General features: G+C 35.5%; 1 protein-coding gene across 6 annotated transcripts in view; it reads left to right on the top strand.

The window, feature by feature from the left end:
• The window catches only part of osp (myosin phosphatase Rho interacting protein outspread), a 227,259-nt gene that overhangs the window by 192,198 nt on the left and 7,303 nt on the right, over positions 1 to 27,758 (top strand). For 5 of the 6 annotated variants that reach the window (XM_085204796.1, XM_085204798.1, XM_085204793.1 and 2 more), the window contains exons 4-10: positions 5,111 to 5,299; positions 11,250 to 11,322; positions 11,791 to 11,946; positions 22,869 to 22,997; positions 23,133 to 23,290; positions 23,744 to 24,097; positions 24,193 to 27,738. In XM_085204796.1, coding sequence (XP_085060922.1) covers positions 5,111 to 5,299; positions 11,250 to 11,322; positions 11,791 to 11,946; positions 22,869 to 22,997; positions 23,133 to 23,290; positions 23,744 to 24,097; positions 24,193 to 27,738 — 4,605 coding nt within the window. The remainder of the gene's footprint in view (positions 1 to 5,110; positions 5,300 to 11,249; positions 11,323 to 11,790; positions 11,947 to 22,868; positions 22,998 to 23,132; positions 23,291 to 23,743; positions 24,098 to 24,192; positions 27,739 to 27,758) is intronic. The other variant, XM_085204795.1, reaches the window with a different exon arrangement.

The raw sequence follows: 27,758 nt of genomic DNA, 5'->3' as shown, positions 1-27,758 counted from the left end.
TACGGACTCTTCTTGACTGTTATAAAGTTGGTCATAATCATTATTATTGTTTATTTTCTAAACACTTACTAGAAAACATTATTGTTTTTCCCTTCCCCCTGTAATAGCACATAAATTCACATTGGAAATACTAAGGCCATAAACATTAAAAGTGAAATAACTAACTTTGACGCGTCCAATAACGGTTATATAAACCAAGCAGTGAAGTCGTGTAATAACGTAGGCATTAATTTAACATCAGGCTATACGACTTATAGTCTAGGAAATGACTGCTAGATATCTAGAATTGGGAATTAAAAACCTTTTTTTAATACGACTGCTTTCTTTACTGTAAAAATTGTATAACAGAAACGGTTGATATATTTTTCAAAGGTACGATATATTTTTTTTATTTATATTCACGGGGTCCACTTAATTATATATACAGATCATTCTTTAATATGTATGTTGAAATTAAATATATATTTCTTATAATTTGCCTGAAAATGTTTGAAGGCAAATTTGAAGGCAAAAGACGCGACAATTTTAAATTATAGAATATTTATTTTTTGAAGCGCAGCGTTGAGCTCTGCTAATTAATACACAAAGTTGTTGAAGAAGAATATTTTAATACTTGGTTCCCCCTGTTTCCCTTGCCATATTTGAGGTAGCGCTATACGCTGAAAAAAAAATCAACAATTAGATAAAAAATAAATAAATGGGACCACCAGTAACAAAACTAATTCCCACTTTTAGTGAAGACCATACATTTGTTATCGCCGTCTCTCACAGTCCCCGATTAGCTTAAACGCCGCCGAGCCAAAGGCATTTATTCATTTGTCTATCAAACCCCGCTTTTAGATAGATTTGTTGAATGCAATTAATCTCTAACAATGATTGTTAGTAATTTAAGATCAAGATTTTGTCAATCACAAGTCTAGCAATCGAATTCTGTTACAAACTGCTGAACTATGTGTAGCGTGGTAATATATAATAACCATAATTTGTGATAAATTTTCAAATCAAGCTTGTCAAGTCGAATATATTAGATAAAAGAAAGATACCTTTGGATTGGATTGGATTAGTGTCTTAATGGGAACAGAGAGGCTTAAACACTAGGTTCCCAAATTCCCTCTGCCTACCATGCTCTGAACGAGACACAGTGTGATGCAAATAAAACAAAATTTAAAAAAATACGTAATAGTAAAAAAATCTAAAAAAAACTATGTTTGCTTGACTTATCTGCAGATTAATGTGTTTTGAACATATAAAGCTATGCAAATCGAAGTTCCGCCCATTCACGGTCCACTTCAATGGCCATGTCCCGCTACAACGGAAATTATGCCGCCTTATAGAAAGAGTTGCGTAATAACGTCCGTTGATTGTAACGGATTGGAGTTGTCGTAAATTGGCTTTTGATTTTGCTTTATCTATCTTTGAATTTTAACTAATTTTATGTGTACCTATATATGTTCAGAAAAAAAGGAAATTTTTTTAGAAATGTAGAGAAAATACAGACTCGTCTTTTAGGAGCAAGTTCATCGCCAATTAAGTCATACGTTATTATCGAACTACATATATCGAAACTCTTTGTATGTATGTTACAATTTATCTTTTGTTGTTAGCATGACTTTACTCCAATTTTTTTCGATTTTCGACAACTGAGTCCTGCCACTCAATACGCAAAAATTGGGCAGAAGGTGGGGAGTATCTTAACAACAAGTTTCTTAAAAAAAAATCCTCCAAACAGAAATCGAAATCAGAACCACCGCATACGAAGCTCGCACTTACCATTTTCACCATAACGGGTTCCATGCAATATGCAATATCCTGTCATTAAAACCAATCCGCAGATGTCAAATTAGACCATTTCAGGACGAAGCGAAAGTGGTAATAAATCAGCGCATGTTTAAGTTCCATTGGGCGTGATTAATAAACTTTGATATACGCTCATTGAGGTCCGGCCGCGTCCATGTTTCAACCGTCAATTTTAATTGGTTATATCGTTAACGTGTTTTACGTAAAAAAATATTTATTATTTTCACTTTTTTTTCGTTTGTTCGCCGTTGCCATGTTGCTTTCTCTGGTGTTGTTTTAGACTACTAAACTAGCCATTCCTGTAAAAATTTCGAGAAATCCGTTCTTAGTGCTAAATATTCCCCAAAACTCCCCAGAGTTTCCCTCACTTTCGGCCCAATTTCGAATGCACCTAAATGAAATCATTACTCCGAGTGTACAACCGTCGTGTTTACAGTCAGATGCTATGCCATGATGGTCTCAATTAATAGTTTGTGATATTAAATGTTATTTTGACACTTCAGACAGCATCCTTATCTCACATGATGGATGAGGTGACGAGAGTAAGTGTCCATTGATGAATAAGTCAACCTCTTGACATCTGTGTGTAAACCTAATTAGTATTCTTATTATCCACATTATCTGCTCGCTAATAGCAGTTACGGTCTTTTAGGTCAAGAAAATACTCTGTTTGTGTCTTTGGTTTATATATACATATATTATACTTATCTATTATGGTTGGATATTAGGCCGTATACACACAATTTCATTTTTATGTCTCGGCTCTTGCAGGAAAGAAGGTGGCGTTGAGTTTCGCCGCTCTACGCGCAATTTATCGAGTTTGGGTTGGTTCTCGGGAAAAAAATATAAAATATCAAAAGTAGATACCGTTTGCCATTTACCCAGATGGTTATTTAACTTTAATGATAGTTCTAGCTTGGAATTTCATTTATTGCAATATTTTTTTATATCTCCGCTTTCAGAAAGCAAAAGTGCGTGGTTAAGTTTCGTTCCTTCGTACCTAGTAATCGTAAAGTCACTGACTTCGTTTCCCTTTACCCACGAATGGAGTAATTTGGAAATTCTTTACGCTCATCATACAAATTTTGAAATTGATTAAAAATAAAAAACATTAGATATACTAAAATTTTGTATTAATAATTTTTAACAAATATAATGATATTGTAAAATGTTTTATTATAGTATTTACTTGGTAGTTTATTTTTTCTCTTATCCCATCATACAAGTTTTGTTTTGTACTGAAACCGTATAGCCTCGCTGGCGCAGGTCAAGTTCAGGCCAGGGTCCTATAGATTAATGCCTCCGTATCGCGGGCGGACGATTATTTACTACAACAACAGATGCTTCTAGAAATTGATAATCACATCCATTTTGTTAATGTTTTGGATAAGGTTAAAGTAAATGTTACTTATTATCATACTTTTAATTTATTTCTTAAAAAATCTTCTTTTTTACACTTCGTCGTCTACTTTTGTATTATGATTTTTTTTAAAGATTAAATCTTTTTCAAAGAACTACACCCCTAGAATGCTTAATTATTCTTTGAAATATTATCAAGTTTCATGGAATGTCCTCCTAGGAATAATAACGATCTTTGGATGCCTCGAAAATAGACTGATAAATTAAGCATTTATACACCCGCAATTACGAATGCCGGGCATAATGTTATAAAGGGTTCATTTACTCACTATCGCTTAGTAGACTAATTTTAGTTTCATACAAATACAATGATAGGAGATTTTCTAGTCTAGTTAGTAGAAATGCAGCGTTACCTCTTAAAGATAAAAAGGCGAAACATTATAATTAATCATATTACCTTTCTGCCTACCTTTACAAATATGGTGTTCTTTTTTGAGCTTCGACGAAGAGTACCTAATGTCAAGACACTCCGTTCTCCATTGCGTGATGTATGGCGAAAGTGAACACTGCTCCAGAGAGCTCTTCTTAAGACAGATCTTAACAGAACGAAAAAACTAAAACAATAATAAAAATAAAATATAATAAATAGCTTTACGCTGTCTCCCATACACAGCAGGATATCCTGAGGGAACCTAGTGTCAAGATACTTCGTTCCCCATTTTCCGCCGAATTTTAAAGGCATTGCGTGTACTCAACAGGTTAAAATAATTTACTTACGGGAATTATTCCATGAAGATAAAAATATATATAATACTTTGGATACTAATTGCGTACTATTAGTATATAAGGTGGTCTACTAGTGTTGAAATAAGTGGTTTTGATTTACTATACTCGCCTTTTAAGTGCGACGTTGAAGTACTGCAGGATGTGGAAGCTGTTTGTCACTTGGCAGGAGCAAGATCTCGCACGGTGTTGCAATTGTCATTAATTATATGTAGATTGTAAGTTTGTCTGATTGTAAACGTAATGGTTGGGGGTTCGAGTCCCACTGAAAATTATGAAATTTTTGTTATTTTCATTTCTTCTCCCTGATAGATACAGGGCCCCTTTAGGTTCCGCTACTTAATACATATAGAAAAGTATAGGACGGAGTGTCCTAACACTAGTTTAGTACTAAATGATAAATTTTAATCAATCATTATTAATAATAGCTCATATACTACTCGATACTCGTGTTTATGTAGCATCGTTCCATTCCGAGATTTATATTGTACTTACACAAGAAATAATAAATACTAATTCAAACCTTTGAACGTTAAACTAAATGACATTAAATGACAGTATTGAGATGAGCCGCACTAAACGCGATCAGGATTGCTTCTAATTTTTCAATCTATAGCGTCGCTATATCTTGCATAAATTATAATAAAAATAATTTATTCCCCTTAGTGAAAATCGAACCGACAACCATCGGCTACGACAACCTTCAAAATTAACTTTGTAAAATGTCTTACCGGAGGTAAGATTTTTAAAAAAGAATATTTAAAAGAAATGTACCATAGCACTTTACCATGAAACGGTATATCTTAAATAACGAATAGGTAACGCCTCAGAATTGCTTGAGATGTTTGCTAAGTATGCGTTTATTACCCCCCGCAGAGAGCGACCGCGCCGACACTAACGCCTTGGTGCCGTTAAGTACTATTTCCATGAAGCAAACTTGATTACAACATTGCTGGGGATAACTGCATTTCCTGGGTCATTTGAGGAGTTAAATCGACTTTAATTTAACCATCGATGGATTTAGTCGTAGATTCTTTTTACGATCTTTACTAATATTCTAGGCAGAACCTCCAAATATACTCCTTGCCCCATGCATCAATTTTCAAGACATTCAGTTTAGAGTGAAAAGATTAGAGAAGCTTTTGAATAACCAAATTATTTTTTTTTACAGCCAGACACAGTCCCGCAAGCAAGCGTTGATATGACGACAGTGCTTGAAGTGAGCGATGCGGACAGCGTGACAGGACACGCTCACAGCCTGGCCATAACAGCGCCGGATCGAGTAACCTTCGTCAAGGGCACCTGCAGGGAAGAGGCGAGGTGGTGGGCAGATGTGCTGAGTGTTTATCCTAGGAGTAAGGTATGTATAAAAGCTTTTGATTTTGATATATCTTTTCACAACGCAAGTGTGCGGCAGGTAAAATTTAGGATAATATACTGGTGAAAAGTGGAAGGCAGAGATAGATCTCAATCTACTTATAATAACCATATCGCTCGCTCTCTTTCTCCATCTAGAGCAATATATAAGCAGTTAAAGAAAACATATCTGTACTTAAAGAGCCTGTTAAGTTTATTATGCACCTGCTCTGGAGAAATGCAATTTAATGGACACCAGATCATTAGTTGATAGCCGACATGGAGCGCGATTCAAAGTGACATTTCTAATTACTCACGTAGTTGTTAGATGTGCTGATACATTAATTGGTTACGGTTTCAACGCTCGAGTTAGAAAACTGTTCAAGCTGTACTTGAGTAAAAACAATATTACAGCCAGAAAACACGAGCTGCTCTTTGGCTAAACTGATCGAGGAGGGATCTCTGTCTGTATTATAACTATCAATGTGAAAGAGAATTAAACACATATTTATTGAATGATTTTTAAGGCAAGACAACGAAGTATCTTGACTTGAACTAAGTGAGTTGACCAGAGCTCATTTTTTTTAGCTAAATCTATCTATCTATCTAGATACGAATTAAATAAGAAGAATAAAAAAACATGTTCACATTTTTAACGCCACTCTTAATATACTCTTACCTCAATTTTTTTTAACTAATATTTTTTAATAAGCCCTTAAATATCCACTTTTCTAAAAATTACCATTTAACAAATAGAAATTTTCCTCTCACATTTTCCAAGAGCCACACCTTACCTTGTTATAGACAAAATTGATTTCAAATGGCAGATTGTGTCTCACCGCTCCTATTAATTTGATATTGACTTTGGAAGCAGCCGGAAATTCTTAAAGGGAAATCTGGAACAACCTTTAGATGATTCAATAATGGACAAGTTTAAGTGTTCTACGAATGATAAAATTGCTGAAACAATTATGTACGTCAATGGCAATATTAGTTTCTTAGATATGCTTGTGAAAGGACCTAGATTCATATATCGCCGATTTATGATTCATTAATAGGCCGTATACGAATCCATTGCCAGTTCTCGAAATTTCTACGATTGTTAAACCGGAATTTTATATTTTACTATCCACGCAAGCTAAAGCTTAAATAAATATATATAAAAAAGCTTAATTAAAGCTAAATTATGTTAATAGTATATGAAAGTGCATACAAAACAAACGTACTCGTATAAAATTACTACAACAAATACAATTTAGTAATGAAACACCGCTTTCCCGGACAAAGCGATCAGGAGCGTGACGATGCACTTGAATTGAAACCGGCCGGTGTCCTTGGATGTCGATCTGGTAATACGATAACTAGATTAACTCTTAACAACTGTACTATATGTACCACCTATACGTATGACAAGTATGACGTGTTCATATGATTTAATTAGAGCATTATTAATATTTTTTTTTGTCTTATGAAACAATTAACACCAAAAGAATGTAGTCGTTCATTTTATAGCAAATCGATGCAATGTTCTATAGTCAAAATATCACCATGTATAGTGGTAACAGCTTGATAAATAAGAGAATGTATAATTTTATTAGAAAATTTTCTCCACTTACCAAGCTTAAAGCAAGTGATGTTTCTTTCGATTAACATTTGTTTTTACCCTCGGTCTACTTCCTTATAACAGAATACACGTAGACTAACTATTATCGAGATACTCCAATCTGTATTCTCAAATGTATTTCTATAAATGACTAAATAATCTTAAACACCTCTTTAAACACTTCAATTTACTTATAAACTCCGCCGACATTGATACTTTTGAGACTCAAACCTCACTGTAATCGATCTACGGCGGCATCTTATTCACATAACTTTTCTGGCTTCTTGTTTTTTACCCTTCGTCAACAACCCAAACCACAATCTTGATAGTATAATTGATTAATTACCAAATTTTGAAAATGTAAACTCATATGTAAATGATAGTTTTGAATACTGTCACATTATATTAGAGCTAAAGAAAAAAAGAAGGGCTTCTTGAAAATGCTGCGCCTGGTATCTAAAAATAAAAACGACGCAAACAAACAATTCGAAAAAATCTACGAATTTTATATTTTTCAGAATATATGAATAATTTGTTGTTGTTAATATACATTTTTCGGTGTCTAGCCTAATCATTATTGTCTCTAAAAAAATATAGTCGGACATTATTAATACAATTGCTGTTCCACCGATTTCTTTGTGACCAATACCACAAAATTAGGCAAGCAGGTTAAAATAAAAAAAATACATTTATACTTTCAAGAAATAAAAAATATATATAGAACAGATAATTGCGTCATTTCAAAATAAATTAAGCCAACGGGACAAACGTGAAAGCAATTTTTCAATTGGGACAAGTGGATTGGTTCTAGCGAATTTGGTCTGCGGCCCAGTTTCACAAAAGTCCATAATTAGTGCTGGATCGAGTTACTTGTTGAATCATAGACAGTACAAATTTTGATTACTATTTAATAGCAGAATATTTCAAAAAATACATCTCATCAACATAGCTATGTAGAATGAAGAATTTTAAATCAGAAACATAGATTTGTTTCTCATTTAATCCACGTGAAGACTCTTATAAATAAAGCTTTTTTCGGCATAGCAGAGTAGGAAAGTAGCAAAGGAACCCTTATATACTCTTTGTACACTCCGTTCCCCACGCACCGTGGAATTTACGAGACATTGCGTGCGAAATTTAACGCCGCAGTTCGTCTACAATCTCTACAATTTCCCGAATTTTCGCTGAGACACAACTTCGTATAAAATTTGGACTAAATGAACTAGAAAATATTAAAATGAACTGCTTATAGTTCGCTCCATGAGTCACGTTCATAATAAACTTGACAGCTTATCAAAATAGACTTCTCCTTTTTGTTTTTGTCTAGACTCAAATGTGTAAGTGCATTGACTGCTTGGTTGACTTCTTTTAGTTGGCTTCTTTGACATATCAGTTTCAATACCTGAGTGAATATATTTTTTTATGTTTTATATAAATTCTAGTTTCCTTCTATCTATCCTGCTAAATGCGGGATAGAGGTAATTTAGGTAATTTACAAAAATAATCTTTATAAGGATATTTGTTCTTCATGAAATTGTAAATTCTACCAATATTACGAATACGCTTTTAATAAAAATTTGTTTTGACATTTGAACATAAGAAAAAAAGTTAACACTTGTTCTAAACAAGAATTTGCGAATCATAAAAAAGTCTTTAAAACATCGGATACGCGCCGACACTACAGTTACATATGATTTGATTACGATAATTAGAGTGACAGTACTTGTATTATGTGAAATAATTCGCCTTGTTTTTTATTATTCAACGTCAAGATGAGAACCTGTTCGTGTAATGTGGTGTATTTAATATATTGTAGATTTCTTGACTTGTCTAAAACTTATTAAGTTTTATGCAGTTTTTAGATCTAACGGTCTAATGGTCATTGAATAATTTTGGTAATTAGAAGAAAAAAAAATAAGATATGTGAGAATGTGATGATTATCTTTGTTGACTCAAAAAATAGGGACAGAAATAAAAAAGTAGAATATTGTTCTGGACACTACTGAAATATCTATATCTACTATACATATGCAAACAATTAGTCAAAAATGTAGGAAATTAACTTTTTGCTCGCGGCCTTGCCTACGTTTCCATTTCGAGATATTTATAACCAGCCTTGTCTTAATAAACTATATTTTAATTTATTATTCTACTAAAACTCTACAATCTCCAATAATCAACAAGAAGGTACATTATTTTGTTTTACTAACTAAGTAATTAAAATGGAAATTATACCCAACGATGCTAATTCAAATATTATTAAAATTTATAAATAATGAATTCACAAAAGAAAACTAAATGACTACACAAATGAAGAAAACACAAAAACCTTGTTAACAAAGTATTAATCACTTACTATAGAAGTGTTTTAATTGGTTTTTTGCAAATGCAAGGAAGGGAAGCATGTCGCATTCTGGTGCCTTATGTGCCTTACGTGGCGAGGAAGTGCGCCGCGGGAACTGGCTCAATTAGCCATCTCATGCAGACAACCAATTCCTATGTTAGTCTTAGTCTGTTAGGTATACGTGATTAGTGTCGACTTTTCATATGCTACTCGAATTTCTGTTAATTATTGCCTATATAGTATGTTGTTGTTAATAGTTCTTAGTATAATATGCCTAATATGGAGTTCGTTGGGTATGCCTATAGGTAAATAAATGGTAAAGGAGAGCGTAAAATATTTTAATAACATCAAAGAATTTGAACGTAGCATGTCTCGAACCCACACCTCTTAGATATCTAGAAGACGCGTGATCCCGTTACTTCCTTCTTTTATATTTTAATTATTGATATATTTCTTTTCTTAGTGTGGATATTTTAAAGACATGTTATAAAGAATAATATAGTACTTTAGTCGAACTATATTTATCTAATTAATCGAATAGGAGTTGGAGCTTGGAAAGTCATACATTCCATATAACTTTGTATATTTTTTTATTTTTCGATATTTCCTATCACGTTATTTACACAATGCGTAATAGCAACAAAACATATATGCAATACATATACTTAACAAGTTGACTCAAGTCGAATACGAACTTAGAACCATAGCTTCCACCCAAACACATTCCAACAGCGCTACAACCGTGTCGATCCATACAAAATACTACATTTTAATTAGCAAAACATAAACAAAAACGTAATAACAGTCGAAAAGCGATCAGTTCAGCGACCCATCCTCTAACGGGACGGCGCGCGGCGCCGGGCGCTGGCGGCGGTCAAATTGTTTTATATTTAATTAATTCCATCCTCCATCGATAGCGTGTGAGTCATGTTGGAAATTTTTATGGGAATGCGCTTTTAAAGTTTAAAAAGTTTTTTATATTATATATTTTTTATATTTGTATTGGAGGCCATCATGGCATCACCTCGAAATGTAAACGAGACGTAACGTAACACAAGACAAGGCGCGGCGTTGAGTTCCACTAATCAATACGCTATGTCTTGAAAAATTGTCAGAAATTGGGGAACGGATTGTCATAATACTAGGTTCCTTCTGTATGTTATATGCATGGCGGCGTTAATTGTTAATTACATTTCTTTTAGTAGTAAAATAAATATAATAATATATATTTTTTTAAGATTAGTTGCTATAACAATCTACTGAATTGAAACAAATTTATAATTTTATATTTGTCTTTGATTAAAACCTTGATAGTTGCGGATTCAATCCCAACTTAACGGATGATTGTAAAAGTCAAGCAGCGTTAACTTCTGTCACGACTTACCATGCGTTGTCATTAGAAAAGGAATTATCAAATATTGAAATTATAACTAGGACAATCTAATGAAACTATCGACAAATACCTATATACTCGTATAGGTAGGCAGAGACAGGTACACCAGTAATTTGCAGACATGCACTTTCGAGCAATTAACAATTTCTAACTCGGTCCTACAAAACCAAACTCGGACGTAGAGACTAATTACGAATCGTAGATTGTTGTGGAGATATTTAATTGAATAGAGTTGCAAAACTTTATTGATGTCCATTTTAATTGAATACATTCAAACGTAGGTCTGTACCTACGTGTTAACACGTATCTCAGGAACTAATCTTTTATAAACGTACGTTAGATTTTACAATACATATATGCAAAGCCTTTAGTGATAAAATAGTGACACTGGAGAGTTGGTTAAGTGATGAATCACTAAGCTCTCGCAATTGCAGTGAAAAATATCTTGTATTTAATTCACACATCACACATCACAATAACCATCACAATAACTATCGTAATAATTTATATACCAGGTATATACCAGGGTATAAAAATGACATAACTTTTAAGGTAATATTTTTGTACGAAAGAAACTTTATAAATTTTTATTCTTATAATTGTTTTTGTTTCAGGGACGACATAAGCGCAACGCTACATTTCCCGGGGGCCAGACAAACAACCTCTTGCAGTCTTCAACAACAAGAAGTATGTTTATTATAAGATTGGCAATACAGAATGTCTTTAAGTTTTATTAGGAATAAAGAAATACATATTACATAATTAACATAAATTTTCAAAATATCGTTATAAAAATTAAAGTATTCCTTCTCCGTTTAAGCAGAAAACTATACATCTTAATACTTATTTTTTGAATTCTACCGCCTCATCTACCTACCTACTACGTACTACTGAGAGAAGCCACTGTTAAGTCAATTCGTTCTCGAATTTTCACTTCTATACAATTCAAATATCGGGGCATATCTATTCCGATTGCCTTTTAGAATATTCCGCATATTTAAAAAAAAGTCTAGATCCTTTAACTTTTTCAGCTTTTTGTATAGAGTCAATTGAAAGAACATAACATTAAATCACTCTGCTCTCCACTTATGGTGACCCCCAGCACCTCTTCCAAAAATCCAATTCCAAGGCATAGTCCAATTGATCTGATTCCAGAATACTCCGCAGACGCGTCGACTCTCCGGGACGCGGCGGACTGCAGCGCCAGGCCGAGGTTCTGTGGTGGTACTACCACGTGGCCTGGGCCCCGGGTGCAACCGCCACAGTCTGAGATACCAAGCCTGGCTTCACCGACTAATATTGACACGAAAGGTAAATTATATTTTCTTACGGAGTTTTATTAAATAAGGAATAATATTTAATATTTGAAACAAGTTTTTTTTCGGCTTTTATAAACTTAGGTTTTTAGTATTTACTATATAGACTTCATGGCTAATCAGTCTTAGTTACTTAACAGACATCAAACAAATTAATTTTTCCACTTCTTCTCTATGAACACATTAGTTCATAGAAGGAACCTACTTGAGTCACGAAAAGAAATTAATGAGAAATTACATTGTCATTCAAATTAATGGGAAAAATTAATATTACTCGGGTATTTTCCATTAAGGAAAGCCAAGACTTATGGCTTATTAAAATTATCGATAGTTATTCTCTTAGATACTGGCAATAAACTATGCAGCAAACACCGGATACATTAAAAGAATCCAAGTAATTGAATAATATTAATGGTGGCCATAATATTATTTTATTGATAATTTACTATTTCTATTATATTATACATACGTACGGCGCGGCGGTTAATATTTACACAGGTTTAAGTAGTTAACTAAACAACATCCGTATTTATAATTTATTTAACATTAAAAAGCAGTTTTATTGTTGCTGACGACCCGCTGTGATAATTGATAATTTTGATTGGGTATGTTGCGAAATTTTAATATTTTAGTAATTATATTTAATAAAAGCCAACAATAAGAATCTCAATAAATATATATTTTGATTCTATTATTTTACTGTAAGTGTAGATTTTTAACTGAAAATTTAGCATAGTAACGAAATCGACACATCAAAAATCAAATTTACCAATTCCCATATCCCACAATTTTCGTCTTGTAACTACAGATTGAACCCGCATCCTCCGCAATTGTTAATCAATCAGTTCATCCATATGCATGTATGTATGTAACAGTGCTCGTCCTTGACAGCCCTGGGAACTAGCGTGCTGGCTTTCATTGAGACTATTTGGACCACTCCTACTCGTGACATCGCCCCGTGTTCCGAGGCATGCATCTGATACACTCGCTTTTGCAATATAATTTAATATCATACATGCATGTGTATGCACACAATTTGACTGACTTTATATGTGCATGTTTAGTTTTATAATACATATCATAAAGTGGAGAATTGAGTGTCTTAACATAAGGGCCCGGAGTAATAACCCGCTCTTGACTCTGAAATCGATCTTGAGAACGATTTTGAGATGCCGTTTTCATTCATAGATGATTTGCAAATACGGGCCTAGTTTCCCTCTGCCTATTCTGCTATATGTGGAACACAGCATGAAGCTAATTTAAACTTTTTAGTTTAGGAGAAATGTAATGACAAATTTGAACTACAAGCTGTTCGAGGGGCTCATTTTACCTATATTAAACTATTTATACCGAACGAATGTGTAGTGGTCCACCGGAACATGCCTACCCCCTTTGTATGACGTGGTTTTTTGCATTACAAATGTTTGTCCTCTATGTTTGCATATGACTAAAATTTTTAAATTGAATAAAATATTTGTGTTAAATTTTTTTGTGATTTTGTAATAATATTGTAAAATAAGGAAAAATATAATATTTACTAAACGTATAAAAATTTTAACATATCTAGATTCGAACCAGCACTAACAGTAGTAGATAATAAAGATAGAATATTCACAAGTAGTTTTCTTGCACTTGCCTCATAGATTGATTGTACAAGACCTACAAATGTCGCCGTCGCACGTTACAGCACCGTTAGGTTTACCAGCAACTCTATATAGCGTTAGGCGACTGAAGCCACGCGAATGGGAGGATGACGTCATTTCTTAGCAATTCTATTAAATTTTATACTAGTGATGTTTTGGATAATAGTCGTAACTTGTATACAAATGTCATCTAGTGACGTAGATATACTGTATGCTGATATAAACAGCTGCTTCACGCTTTGTGCCGCATGGCAGGGTGGGTAAAAGGGGATGTGACGGAACACTAGTTACACTAACGTTTTAGTATAATCATCCTGCTCGAGTGGAGATGGAACCCACGACTATCACGCTTTACATTTACACGTTGTCCTACTTCCTATATTACCTTAATAGTAGTATAACTTGCTGTACTAGCTTTACTTTTCATGCAACTGATAAACTTACATAATTACTTCTCGTAAATCCAATCCAATTATAGATTTTGATTTTTCTGAGTTGACATAATTCTGGTCAGCCCTATTATACATCTATCTCACTTTAGCGTATAGCATAATGTGTATTCCGTCTCGCTCCCTTATCATGGGAGTTCAGGAAAGCTATAAATCGCGGGGTGACAACAAGTTAGGTTCTAATTAGGTACCGTTAACCTGGCTGTATGGGCAGTGAGCTATCGCCTAATACAGAATGCTAGTGATGTACTTGTTTAAATTCTTAATAAATTAATAATTTAGGGATGTAATAAATTATTGTTTTTTTTATTTATATAAAACTCTCACGTTACTGACAGAAAATACGCAGCCGAAACTACGCGGCAAGGAAAGCCGATATATGGCAAGTAGGATCCTTGGAGGGTGGATGGAAACCAGGAAAAGCGGCATTTTACATCTTATAATTCACATAAACAAAGCAATAGTTTATTATTATTTAAACGATGAATAAATAATAGTTGAACAAAATATATTTTGACGTTGATATAATTTCATCATATATCAAAAATAATTGTCTACTTACCGTTTAAATATGAATAGTAAATAACGTCTGCATTTATCACCCGATACGATCAAGTTTTTATACTATTTCTTAAAATTATTGTACTACGACATTCGTCAACCACACCCAGAACAAAATAAGACTAGTTATAGCAACCAAAATTTACTTAAAAAGAGCAAAGTATAAGTAAATTATTATTAATAGTATGAAACTATTAACACCAGTCAATAGCATCACGTCGTATAACGTACCATTATTTCATTATAATTTGCAGTTTTGCACCGTTACCGAGCCAGCGCTTGCTAATTGATGGCTCGCCCTTGATCGCAATTTATACTGCCTTCTGCTCTGCCTCGCTACGTTTTGTTTATTGACTCGCTGATTTATAATTGTCTTGTGGGAAATTTTGTAAGAAATCTCTCTTTGGTTTCTAGTTGTTAACTGACTTCGGAAAAGGAGGGTCTTATGTTTTAAATAATATTTGGGTATAATAAATTTCGCAACTGTATAGTATGTCTAAATGTTATATCATAATTTGGGATTTGGTAACTAAAGGAACAGTCCTAAGTAAGTTTCATCAAAATGGATTCAGTAGTTTTGGAGATATGGGTATCCCTATTGGGAAGAGATGATTATAAGATTTATTGTCTACGAGATGTGAAAAATATAAAATTAAAACTTAAAGTTTTTAATGACACAAAAATTTTTTAAGCTCCTCACTTGGAGGTTGACAAGTGTCTGATTATAAAAGTATATAAAATTCGTCAACATAAAAATTCATACATACATACGAATATATTATTCTTATTTATTACGATTTTCTAAGGTATTTTGTTAAATAAATTGTTTCCTGGTGTAAAATAATGCATAACATATTATACATATCTTTACTTCATACTTCCTCGAGCGTGCGAGTTTTATATACGTATAAGTAATATTACTAGGTCATACGAGTCACTTTGTACTTTAAAAAAAATTAACTGTAAAACTATATTTTTCTCTACTTTTACAAGACAAATGGAAATTATTCTTAAATTACTTTTAGCTCTACTTTCCGGCAGACTTTTGATCCGTTACCGTTTATTAAATAAGGCGTAGGAATTGTGTGGTCCATACCCACATCAGAATATTCTAACTTTTAGTAATTAAAAATGGCCCTGAAAAATACCAAACCTTTACACGAACAGATCTGTTTAAAGCTGAAGTCGCAGAAAATATTTCTAGATACGCCCATGATTATACATATAATGGCGGAACTCAACTCCGCGCATTGCCTTGTCATCAGAGCGGGGGAAATGAAATTTATTCATTATCAAAAAAAATCTTCCTTTTATCATAGATTTCTATAAAAACTTCCATTCTTCCCACTCCCGAGGCAAGCGCCTACGCACTGAACGAACACCTGGTCGATCTTAATTACAGATCTAACGCCTGGGAGTACCCTTTAATTATAGATTATAACAGCTATTACAGTTACAGTGTAACTCCGCTATGGAATATTTCTCTGCTAATGTGACGTAGAACTGCAGAGTTAGCCGTTTAGGTTAAATCACGGGAGTTAAATGTTGTTATAAGTGCTCTTTGGTAGAGATCTTGGTGTTAGAAACTAAGTTTATAGCTGAAAATTATATTAAGATTTATGGTTATTGTACCATGAACATTTTCACGTTTTTTTGTAAAAGTTTTGTAAAAAAATTTGAATATTTTATTGTTTCAATTTTCCTGTATTCACTTTTACGTTTTTAATGAACGTCTAAGGAATTCTACATCAAAAAAAAAAATTTAAGGGAGGATTCACACTATAGTGCTAGTCTCGGTTAGTTCTCGGACCGATTTCATTTCAGTATTGAATTCCATCACTCAGCACACAATGCCTCGGGAATTCAGTGGAAAAGTACGGTAGTAGAACGGAAGTATGTTAATAAGACAATTATATAAAAGCTTCAGAAGCTTTAAGGCAATTTGCAACTTCCTACATAGATCAGACATCGACGGCTGTCGGCTTTACCGACCACGGCAGTATCAACTTTCAATTATATAACAAAAATAATTTATTGGTTAATTAAATGATCAATTACAAGTTACAAGTTTCATAACGAAGTTAAACGACAGTGCAACGATAAGATAACAATACAGTTATCTAACTTTAATCTATATTTAGTATATACACACAATGACCGCTATTAGAAATATATATAATGTTTAGTTGGAACTATTTAGTTCTCTTTTTTTATCTGTGGTCTATATTTAAAAAAAATCACCTGTCGATCTGTCAAAATGACGTTTAGTTATTGCATCAGAAGTTCTTTTTCAATTTCTGATGCAATTCGTCAATTGGCGAAATGAATTGTGCTCAACTGGCACGTTTAAAACACCATATATGAAGAATTCAATTAAATTCTTTTTCAAATCGTTTTTTTTAACTCACTCACGCTGTATCCCGCACATAGACATAGTAGGGTAGGCAGAGGAAAACTAGTGTGAAGACACTTCGTTCCCCATTTATCGCTAAATTCTGGTGGTATTGCGTGTTGAGTAGTTGAACTCAACGCTGCCATACATGTCATCTGTTATTGACGGAAAAATTGGTTTATTTGTTCTCGCAAAGTAAATCACAAACAGGCTACCAACAATACCAATAGTTCACGATATTAACATTCAACTTATCTGAATTAGCTTTATGAGTTATGTCGACCTTTGCCTAATAGTGGGCTTGATCGAGATTCAGGCTTATATCGGTACGTATCTGTTGGTATATATAGTTGGGCGTCTGTGTGTCCGTCTGTTGTAGCACATATTTGGTTCTACCTGAAATTCATGGTTTTAAACTTGATGGAAATTGGGAAGCGCAGTATCTTAACACTAGATACACTAACTTTAAATAACATGAAACTTAAAAAAACGCAAAATTAAATTAAAATTTACTGTGTTTTTTTACCTACAGAGTAAGTAAAGTTATCAAAATGCGTAAAACAAGTAAAATACACTCAACATTTTTAATTATTTCAAAAATGAAATAAGACAAAGTAGTGATAAAATATTATGCATAATACACAATAAAATATAAACGCTTCTACAAATAAAGTACTTTTGACCGATGCTCCATGCTCCATGCTCCTCGCTCGACGGTCGACGGTCGACGGTCACATTCCGGTACGATGTTCGGCTTCGTTTACATTCGATTTATGCAATCGATGTTATAATCGAAACAATGCTCGTATTGTAATGGCCGATTGTTTACTTTTTATTATCACTAATGCGTCTAGATAAGTTCGTTCACGTTGGATATCGCGGATTTATCTATTTTTCTAAGAAAGATTTTCTTAAAGTTCCTACAGGAACGGAGATAGGCTGAGATTTAAGGTTTTATAGTTCAAGCAAGCGACGTTGGGAACAGTTACTACTAACATATGGGTATGGCATAATATAATTCTTATTTCTATTATGATTTTGTATTACAACGTTATGAATTTATCGTAAACAGACATACATAAATGTTAATATTACTCGTATACGTAAAACATATTACACATCAAAAAAACAGCTTACACGTACCATTACAATAACAATTAATTTTGTGGCAATCAGAAAGTAATTTGCCATAAAAAACGTAACAATATACAAAATTTCAAGTATCATTCAGCATCGGTGGAAAGCCTCAATGTGACAGGCGTTTCACTTTCATTGGGTGCGCGTGCGCCGGTGCATGACGACGCAACGAGCGCTCCGTTTGTTTGCTAAATTTCACTACTTGCCAAATGTTAGTCTTCAATTTCACCAAATAGCCAAGCTTTTCTTTTTTTTTTCGGCTAATTATTTTAAAATAGTATTCGATAAATATTATAATAGATTTTCTTTTTTATCATTTATTTAATCCTTTTTAATATCTGGAAACAGAAGGAATAAATAATAACATCCAAATCTAAATTCAGATAACCAACCCAAAAGTACCTAATACTGGTCTAATAATTTTCCGTGTACGAATACATCGAATATATAGTTATTATTAGTGAAAGCGACTATGGCTCTTATCACCTTGTTCCAAGAATGAGTATTGGTGAGCCGCGAGTGTCTGCAATGTCTTAATCAACATTCTAATTGGAGAAGAAAGTCGATATTAACTGTGGCCCGCAGTTATGGCAGTGTTAGTAAAGTGGGCTACCTAAATAATGCAGCTGAATTCAAATCTTACAAACTAAGTTGCGTATGGAGCTTACGAATTGTTGTTACTAATATTATAATGTAATAAAGACTATTGTGACTCAGTCGGGACGTTTTTTGTTGGTAGTTTTGCGATGGTCATTGGGGAAAATGTTTCCATTTAAAATAACAAAATTATATTTTGGATATCCTTAATCCTGTGTTTTGTGAAAAATCTGTTAGCATGACGATGGTCTATATATATTCTTCAGTTTTTGAGATATTTCATAAAAAAACAAAAATATATAGCAGAGTAGGCAGAGGGAACCTAGAAACCTAGTGTATAGACACTCAGTTTCCATTAAGAAACTTTTGTTCCCCACTGTCCACGAAATGGAGCTGGAATTGGAATCTTTCGCGTTTTCAGTCTTTTGTGCCCCTGCGTCACAACTAGCCTCTTTTTAATATATACTACAATCAACAGAAACCGTTTTGTCAGACGTGTGCTACCCAACAAAACGCATTGAACTTAAAGCACTTTAATTTTCCATTAGGTACCCCCTAAACTGTAATTACGTAGAAGTTTTTACAACAGACTCTGTGCCATTATGTAATTGGCCATACTTAATTGGTTCCGAGAACGTGACATGTAACGCGTAAAAACTCCGACGAGCAAACTGACGGTTCGGCGAAAGCACCATAATTCATACAGCATGACTAACGATCAGGTCAACGACCTTGGTCTACCTATATTTAAAAAAAACCATATTAGCTACCAAGCGGTTAATGGAGCAAAAAGGTTAGCCAAGAAAAAAAAGCGTATGTGGATTGGAAATACCGAGGCTATGTTTTACTTGGGTGAAAAAATATATTGCGCCAATTTTTCATGTGGTCGTTGCTGCCCGCGGCTGTTCATTTCAATTGCTTTGATGGATAGGCAAATGTGGTTTTAACATGTGCCTGCGGAGAACGAAATAATTTATCACTAGGTTCCTTTTTAGTTGGAAGAAACACAACTTGTAAGAAAAAAATATTTAATAGTCTAAAAGGAAGGAAGCTAACAAGGCAATCAATATACTTACCACATACATGTTTATTTCGAAACTAATAATAATAATTTAATTAAATAAAGAACTAATAATAATTTAATTAAATAATAATTTAAAATAACTATTTTTTTCAAAAGTATTTATTTAATTTCTAAATCAAATGTTAAAAAATTACACCTTAATATGAAATAGCAACAAACCTTTTGAAATAAGAATTCTATCCAAATATCTAAGAACAACAAATACCTACGTATGAAATATAAAAAAAATATCGACTTTAACCCTTAAATCGGGTTAAAGTTCCATAACTCATTCAATTACAGCATTGTTTACCCCTGACGTTGATACCCCATATAAATCACAACCAACCAGCCATTGGAAATACGTTCGAGCATCAATCACGATTTTGCATTCACAGAGCGCACTGTGGGTGTCAAAGATTTAAACTTGTCCATATATAACTACAAATACTTTTTGCTCTCTGAAAGAATCAGCGTGAGTGACTTATACGATCCTATCCTATTATCTGTTTCACTGGGACTCGTAAAAATCCCCAGCAATATTACATACTGTATGAAGGCCCACTGGAGGTCGTCAAATTGAAATCCTGGTTAGTTTTGTGATTTATGGACTCGTGAAGTGGTTGATTTATTTATTTTTAAATTATATTTGACCTGACGTGTATATGTCAGGCTGGCTGGAGAACGTCGTGGTGCAACGGCACTGCGTGTGACTGTAGTGATAACGGTTGTGGATTCGATACTTACTCAAGGGGCGGAATTATTTCCTCGCTTTGGTAAGAGCGGTTGAACGGTGCATGAGGCACGGAGTACACTAGGTTTCCTCGGCTTACCCTGCGGGCCTTGGCACAGGGTGCACATTAGCCATTTTATTTCTAGTAATAATCACCGGAACTTCAAATATTTGTTTTTTTAACAACACCAAGCGCCCAAATGGGTACGTTATATTTTCAAATATATGGCTATGAAAAGATGTGGTCCGTTTCTTTCATAAAAAAAAGTTCTATTATCATGTGACTAATAGATAATACTCGTATATGTAACGATGTTATCATTTGTAATATATAGAAATCTAAAAGACGAAGAGTAACATATAAATATTCATCACAAAATCATTAACAAACTGTTATTGGCAATAAACGAAAATCTCTCATACTTTCACCGAACATTTAAAATCCAAACAAGCATCGCCGTAACCTTGATTTATTCAATGCCTTCAAACGTCCACTCTTAATTGCTAATAAAAAATTAATATGTAAAATAATAACTCGTTGTTAGATCTACAAACACGAGGTCTGCTCTAATGATGATTTAATAGTCGCTCAGATAATAATACGTCTCTATAAAGGGGATAAATGAGTACACGGCGGAGTGTGCGCCGACAAACGCGAGGAAACGCGCTGCCGCCATTATGTTTGTTTTGCCGATTAATATCACTAGACCAGACCAAGAACTTGAGAGCTGGACGTAAACCTAAATTAAATTGTTATTTATATCAAAATGACATAAAAACATATACTAATAACTGTAGGGAATAATGGCCGTAGTGAAATATACGGCTGTTATCTTTAATATTCCCCCAGGTTTATGATGGTATGAGCTTTAATGTAACAATGGTAGCAGATTCAATAATTGTGTTAGGTTTAAAAGAGTGTTTTGCACAAATACGTAAATGTCCTGGTATGATAATAAATTTCATGAGAATTGCCATTGCAAGGGTACTGTTGGGCAGTTAGCCAGTAAATGGTAGCTATTTGGTTATCTGACCAAACCTTCGAGACCTTTGAACAAGTTATATTAAATACATAAATAAATATTGTGGACATTTCGAATTTATATATTAATATAATCTGTATGAGAAATATAATAATATTTTATTTTCACTGTACTCGAATCAAAGTTGAAAAGATGGATTTCAGTCCACTATAGTAACTTAAAAATAATAAAGAAAATAAATAGTATAACACTATTTTTCTTATTTGAACCACGTCCAAAATCGATAACTCCATTAAAATTTTAATCGTAAACATCAAATATATCCTAAGCGAATGAGCAATATCCTTTTAAAATATAACGCCATTCCTTTTTACGATTATAAACCGTGAACGTTATTTACGACGGCTATAACGCCTTCCAAATCTAAAATACAATTATTTATTTTTGCCGTGTATCATCGCGTGCGCTGCGAGGGTTTCCACGGAGCAGTTCAGCTCCACAATTTTGCATAATGATGGGTCCATTTATATTATTTGATCGTCCAGACGCGGTGATGCTAATGTTTAAGGTGTTTCCACAAAATAGAACATTAGTCAGTTAATAAGTTATAAGTAGTTTTTTTTTATTGATTACTTCAATATTGTTAAAATTATATTGATTTTGCTAAATTTATAAGAACAGAATATTATTTTAGAAGTAGAATCAATACTGACGAATTCGTTTGTCGGGTTCCTAACTCGTAAATTATCGAATGAAGGGCGCATTTTTTATGTTTTTCTCTTATTTCCGACCTTGGCACGCGATCTGGTCGTTGCGAGATTCCTTCAATTATCTCGATCCAATGCCCAGACGATGTTCAGCATAATGTCAACCTTCAACTCCTCTCAGGTTAATAGACCACACGGCTTGATGGAAATGATGCTCCAGGCTTTACTTAATAATATGGAGATTCACTTATTACAACGAATAAAATACGATAAAGTAATATTAACATGAACAACGTTAAAAATTATTAAGGTCAACTACGCACGGTTAAAGGTACTTGGAATAATGTTATGGCTCCGCTAACAACACAAACGTATGATAAATAACTATAGCCACAGATAATTTCATATAATTAATTTTCTCAGAATCTGCATCTTGTCATCTTATAAACAGCATACAATGATCGACGTGGTCCTTGATTGATTATTGTAATATTCATAGGTTACTGCGGAAAATATATTATTGTTATAATCTTCAAGAATTGCCATGATGAGTAGTTTCTAATTAACGGAAATTGGAGAGCGGAGTCACTATGTTCCCTCTGTGTACCCTATTTATTATATTTAAATGATTATATATTTTTTTTGTTTTAAGTGTACACGGATCAGCCGGTGTCATCAGCATCTCCGCCGACACGCGACAAGATCAATGGCGAAGAGAAAGCTCGTTCCCGTCGTAGGGATACCTGGCCCGAACCACCGACTACGCCTGCAAACGACGAAGGTAACTTGAGATTGCTATTGAGTTCTTCTAAATTCTAAGGATTTTGATTAATATTTGTCATCATGTATTTTCATATCGATTTATTACGTACTAATTTAGAACAATTGTAATTAATATATTTTCTTTATCTTCCAGTAAACGTTGTCAGATCACCTCTGTTACAACAACAACATCAACAGTACGACGAGCAGTTGCGTGACATAGCTGCATCTCTCACTCGTCCACGGTCTCGGCGTGCCTTACCACCTACTCTTGAGAGACCTACCAGACTGCCACCACCAGATAAACTTCCGGTAAACATAATAGTATTGTCTTAAAATAAAAATTATTAATTTTTACAAACCTTTTTTGTTTCTGTTTTGCTTTATATATGTGCCATTATTTTAAATTCAATATAAAAAATGGACTATTTGCAGAGCAACGTTACTTAAACTGAAATTATAGAAGAATTTCTAAAATTACTCTATTTATGGCTCACAAAACCTGTCGTCGTATTTTCAATATCATTGCTATAAAGCAGATCCAATACCTATTATGGTACTGCATTCAAAACTTCCATATAAAATAAGTAGGTTGCGATTTACTTGGGTATTGAAGGTTTAAAACGTGTCACCATTTAAAGAATCCCGTCTTAATTAAGACCAATTAGACCTCCATTTCTATTTTTATTTAACAAGCAACGCTTTATTATAACAACTACATTTCATTATTAATTATTTACAAAAACTAAAGCACTTTAATTACAGGCGCGAGGTTCACCGGACGGTGGTCCGCCTCCAGAGGAAGGCATAACAAGTTCCGCATCAGAAGGAAGTGAGGCAACAGACGTTGTTGAGACTGCGGAAAATACTGAAGGAGGAAGAGTGGAGTTGCCTGCAGAAAGACTTTTGCATGCTCGTGCTGGGTGGCTTCAGAGGCGCGGGCCTGGAGGGTGGTCGCGACATTGGTTTGTCCTACGAGGAGCTGCTTTACTCTACTTTAGGGACCCTCACGCTGAAAATAGGGGCCTTATGGATGGTGTTATTGACCTAAGCGGTATTAAAAAAGTCATTGAACTGCCGACATCTGCCTCTACACATGGATATGCTTTTGAAACTGAGGTAATGAATGATTTTTTTAACCATATTTGTATGTATTATATAAAATAAAAGCTTTAGAAAAATATTAAATCATAAATGTATTTTATTATTTACAGACTTGGGACGGCAAACATATAGTGCTCTCGGCAGTCACGGCAGGGATTAGAGCCAATTGGGTATCTGCTATGAAGAGAACCGCTGGCTTACATGACGCAGGCCCACTATCTCTAATATTACGGGAAGATGTAGTTGACCAAACGTCTGAATCGTCAACATCACCAATTACACCTATAACTCCAAATATTACCAAATCAGGACCATTTTCATCAGATGAAGAATATAGAACAGCATCTGAGGGTGGAAGACGAGACAGCGCAGATTGGGGAGATGTTGTATCCCAACCACCACCATCTCCCATTCTTAACCGAACGCCTATTTCGAAAGTTAAAGAAAAAGTTCGTGCAAGAGGCTATACACAAACACAATCGAAAACCGATCCGAAAAATGAAAAAGATGAAGTAGATGCAACCAAAGAAAATACAATAAATGAAGTTGACGAAAATGAAAAACCAAACGAGCCCAGAAAACGCAGTTATATTTCCACAATAGATAAACAGTTGATTGAAATCGAAGATTTACGAAAACAACTTAAACTAGCATTTAATGACGTTAACACAGCTGAGTCTGAGTTAGCAAGATTGCGTAAATTAAAAGCAGAAGCAGTGCTAAGAGAAAAGAAAATGGAAGAGTTGGTAATTTCTTTGCAAAAGAAGGAAGAAGAACTATCAATTAGAACTAAAGAAGCAGATAATTTGGATGCCATAAAACAACTTTACAATCAAGATAAAAGTATGTGGGAAACCAAACTTACAGAAACTCAGAACGTTTTAAAAGAATCCACTGAACACTGTGAACTACTAACACGACAATTAGCAACAGCACAGGAAAATACAAAACAACTCCAGAAAGAACTGAATGAGTTAAATGAAAGGCTTTTAAAGAGTATTAAAGAAAATGAAAAATTATATTCAAGAATAAGAGAACTTGAAGGGAAAATTGTGGCTGAATCACCGACTAGAGAGAAAAGAAAGAGTATCGGATCACTCAGTGATCTTAGCAATATTAATCAAGACCTAAATATTGAGTCTTTAGAGAAAAACAGACTGATCGTAGAATATGTTGAGTTAAGAAGCAGATTCTTAATGGCTATTCAAGAAATTAAGGCTATGAAAAAAGAACTTCGAGAATCACATAACGTATATGACGAACTCGAAGTAACAAATATGAAATTAAGAAATGAAATGAAATTACGAGATCAGTGTAGTAGGTCCGAGATTGAGTTATTAGCGGCTCGCATTTTAGATTTAACACAGAAACTAACGGCGTCAGATAAACAAGTAAGAACCTTAAAACACAAGATTCAAAAAACAGAGTCACGAGACAAACGTCGCAGCCTGTCTTTAAAAGGGAGGGAATCGTTTACATTAGGCAAAGAAGTTGAAGAGAAGCTTACAGAATTAGAAAATAAGATAACCTTGTTAGAAACTGGCGAACCAGTACCTATAATTAACTCTCCTTCTAAAAGTGCTTCGCCAGCCAAAGAAAAAGTTTCAAAGACGGACAGTGTTACAGATGAAAAGAGAATGAAACGAATAGCTGCTAGACTAAGAAGGAAATCACTCGATAGTGCTACAAGTTCTGAGCCTATGAAGATGCTAGTTCGATTAAGTTCTCTTGAAACCAAAGTTGCTTCTGTTGTAGAAAACCGCAAAGATTTAACAAATTCATGTGAATCTTTAAGTCCTTTAACAAGGTCATCCGAAAGTCCATTAAGTGTTGAAAGTCCAGAGATTTCAACTATTGCCATACCGTCGCATACGCATTTGCTAGACAGATTACAGAGTCTTGAAAATGTTGTAATTCATTCAAGAGGTAAAGTAAGCGAATGCTTGAATCAGTTGAGTGCCATGCGAGCGGCTAAATCGAGACGTTCACCTTCACCGAGCATTGAGAAAAAATATAGCATAAAGTCTATGGAAAAGTGTTTGACGGACGTCAGTAAAAGATTACAAGAATGTTTCGACAAATGTGTAACTCACTCTGCAGAACCAGCCATGGAAGAAGTCAACGACTACGTTGCAGAAGTGGTTGTGCAATTGGAAGAACATTTAAGGACTAAGCTTCTAGAGATTTCGAAAAAGAAAGCAGCCCTCTATGAAGCAGGAGAATTAACTCAAAGAAAGAGTTTAGAAATTCTAGCTGAAAAATTGGCTTACGAAGCCGTCCTTATAGGCAGGATACAAGAGGCTCTACAATCTTCCAATGGAAGTAGATTCTTCGCTAGATTAATAAAGTCTGAAATAATCGAAACTAGTCAATTAATCGATAACCTTAAGTGTAAATTAAACGGCGACTGTGGACGTGCCATGTCGGCTACCAAAAGTTCTCTCGATTATTTGGCGCGAATATTGTCGCGAAAAATCGACGTAATGACGAACAGTCAAGAATCCGACGAATTGAAATCGGAAGCCATCATCCAGAGCGCAGACCTCGAAGCTCTAAAGGAGTCACAGAAAGAAGTCGCGGAGGCCGTGGAGAAATATAAATCAGAGAAACTAGCGGAATTATGTTCGGCCATCGCCAACGAGAGCCTCAGCTATGCGACGACCGACAGCGACCACGAGCAGCAGAGGTGCAGCCTGGAGGCGGTTCGCGTGCGCGAGGCCTGGGCGGCCGCGCGCGACGTGCTTGGTGCCGAGCTAGTGCAGGCCGAGGTGTCGCGCGCGCTCTCGCGGGCCGCGCAGCTCTGCGAGGAGCGCCTCAACACCGCGCGCCGCGCCACGCTCACGCTGTCCGCGCAACAACGCGCTGACCTGGAGCTGTGGTGGCAGGCGGCGCACGACCACCTACGCTGTGAGATGGACGCAGCCGCGCGCGACATCGCGGAGCGCTGTAGAGAGAGCACCGCGCGCGGCCGCGACGGGCCCGCGCCCTCTGGACTCGGCAGCCGCGCTTTGCTGCAGCAGCTCGCCGACGTCCTGGCGCAGAAGGCGCTGGTGGACGCGCGCGTGTCCGTGCTCGAGGGCACGTACCGCGCTGCGGAGCCGCGCGCCCGCCGCCCCGACGTCGCGCTCGCCTCGCTGGAGACGGACCCCACGCTCGAGGCGGAGTTCGTCTACCTGTTCCGGCACTTCTCGACCGAGTGCCGGGCGCTCTTCTCCAGTGACTGTTCGGGTAACAGTGATGACTCGATGAAGATCGGCGAGAGCCTCGAGCGCCTGGAGGCGGCCGTGGTGGCGGCGCAGCGGCGCCTGGCGGGCGGCGAGGGTGAGGGTGCGGAGAGCGGAGGTGAGGCCGAGGGTGGCGTGGCACGGCGCCTAGAAGAGCTGCGGCGGCGCGTGGAGGCACTGCAATGCCCGCAGTGCACGCGCCTGCAGGAAGCGTTGGAGAGGTTATCGGCGGAGCGTGCACGCGGAGAGTGCGCGCTGGCGCAGCAGGCGGCGGCGCTGGCGGCCGCACGGCGAGCACGCGCGCAGCTGCAGGCGCAACACGAGCGCGAGCGCGCCGCACTGAGGGAGCGCACGCGCACGCTGCAACGAAGACTTGCCGCCCTCGACTCTGAATACTCGGCACAGTTGGACAGCTTACGTGCAGCGTATCAGGTTAGCTTACGAGTATATCA

This window comes from Heliconius melpomene, chromosome 20 (assembly GCF_056956725.1).
Source record: "Heliconius melpomene rosina isolate 202511_hmr_F chromosome 20, ASM5695672v1, whole genome shotgun sequence".
In the NCBI taxonomy this organism is placed as follows: domain Eukaryota; kingdom Metazoa; phylum Arthropoda; class Insecta; order Lepidoptera; family Nymphalidae; genus Heliconius; species Heliconius melpomene.
The sequence above is the reverse complement of the archived record's forward strand: the minus strand, read 5'-3'. Positions and strand labels throughout refer to the sequence as shown.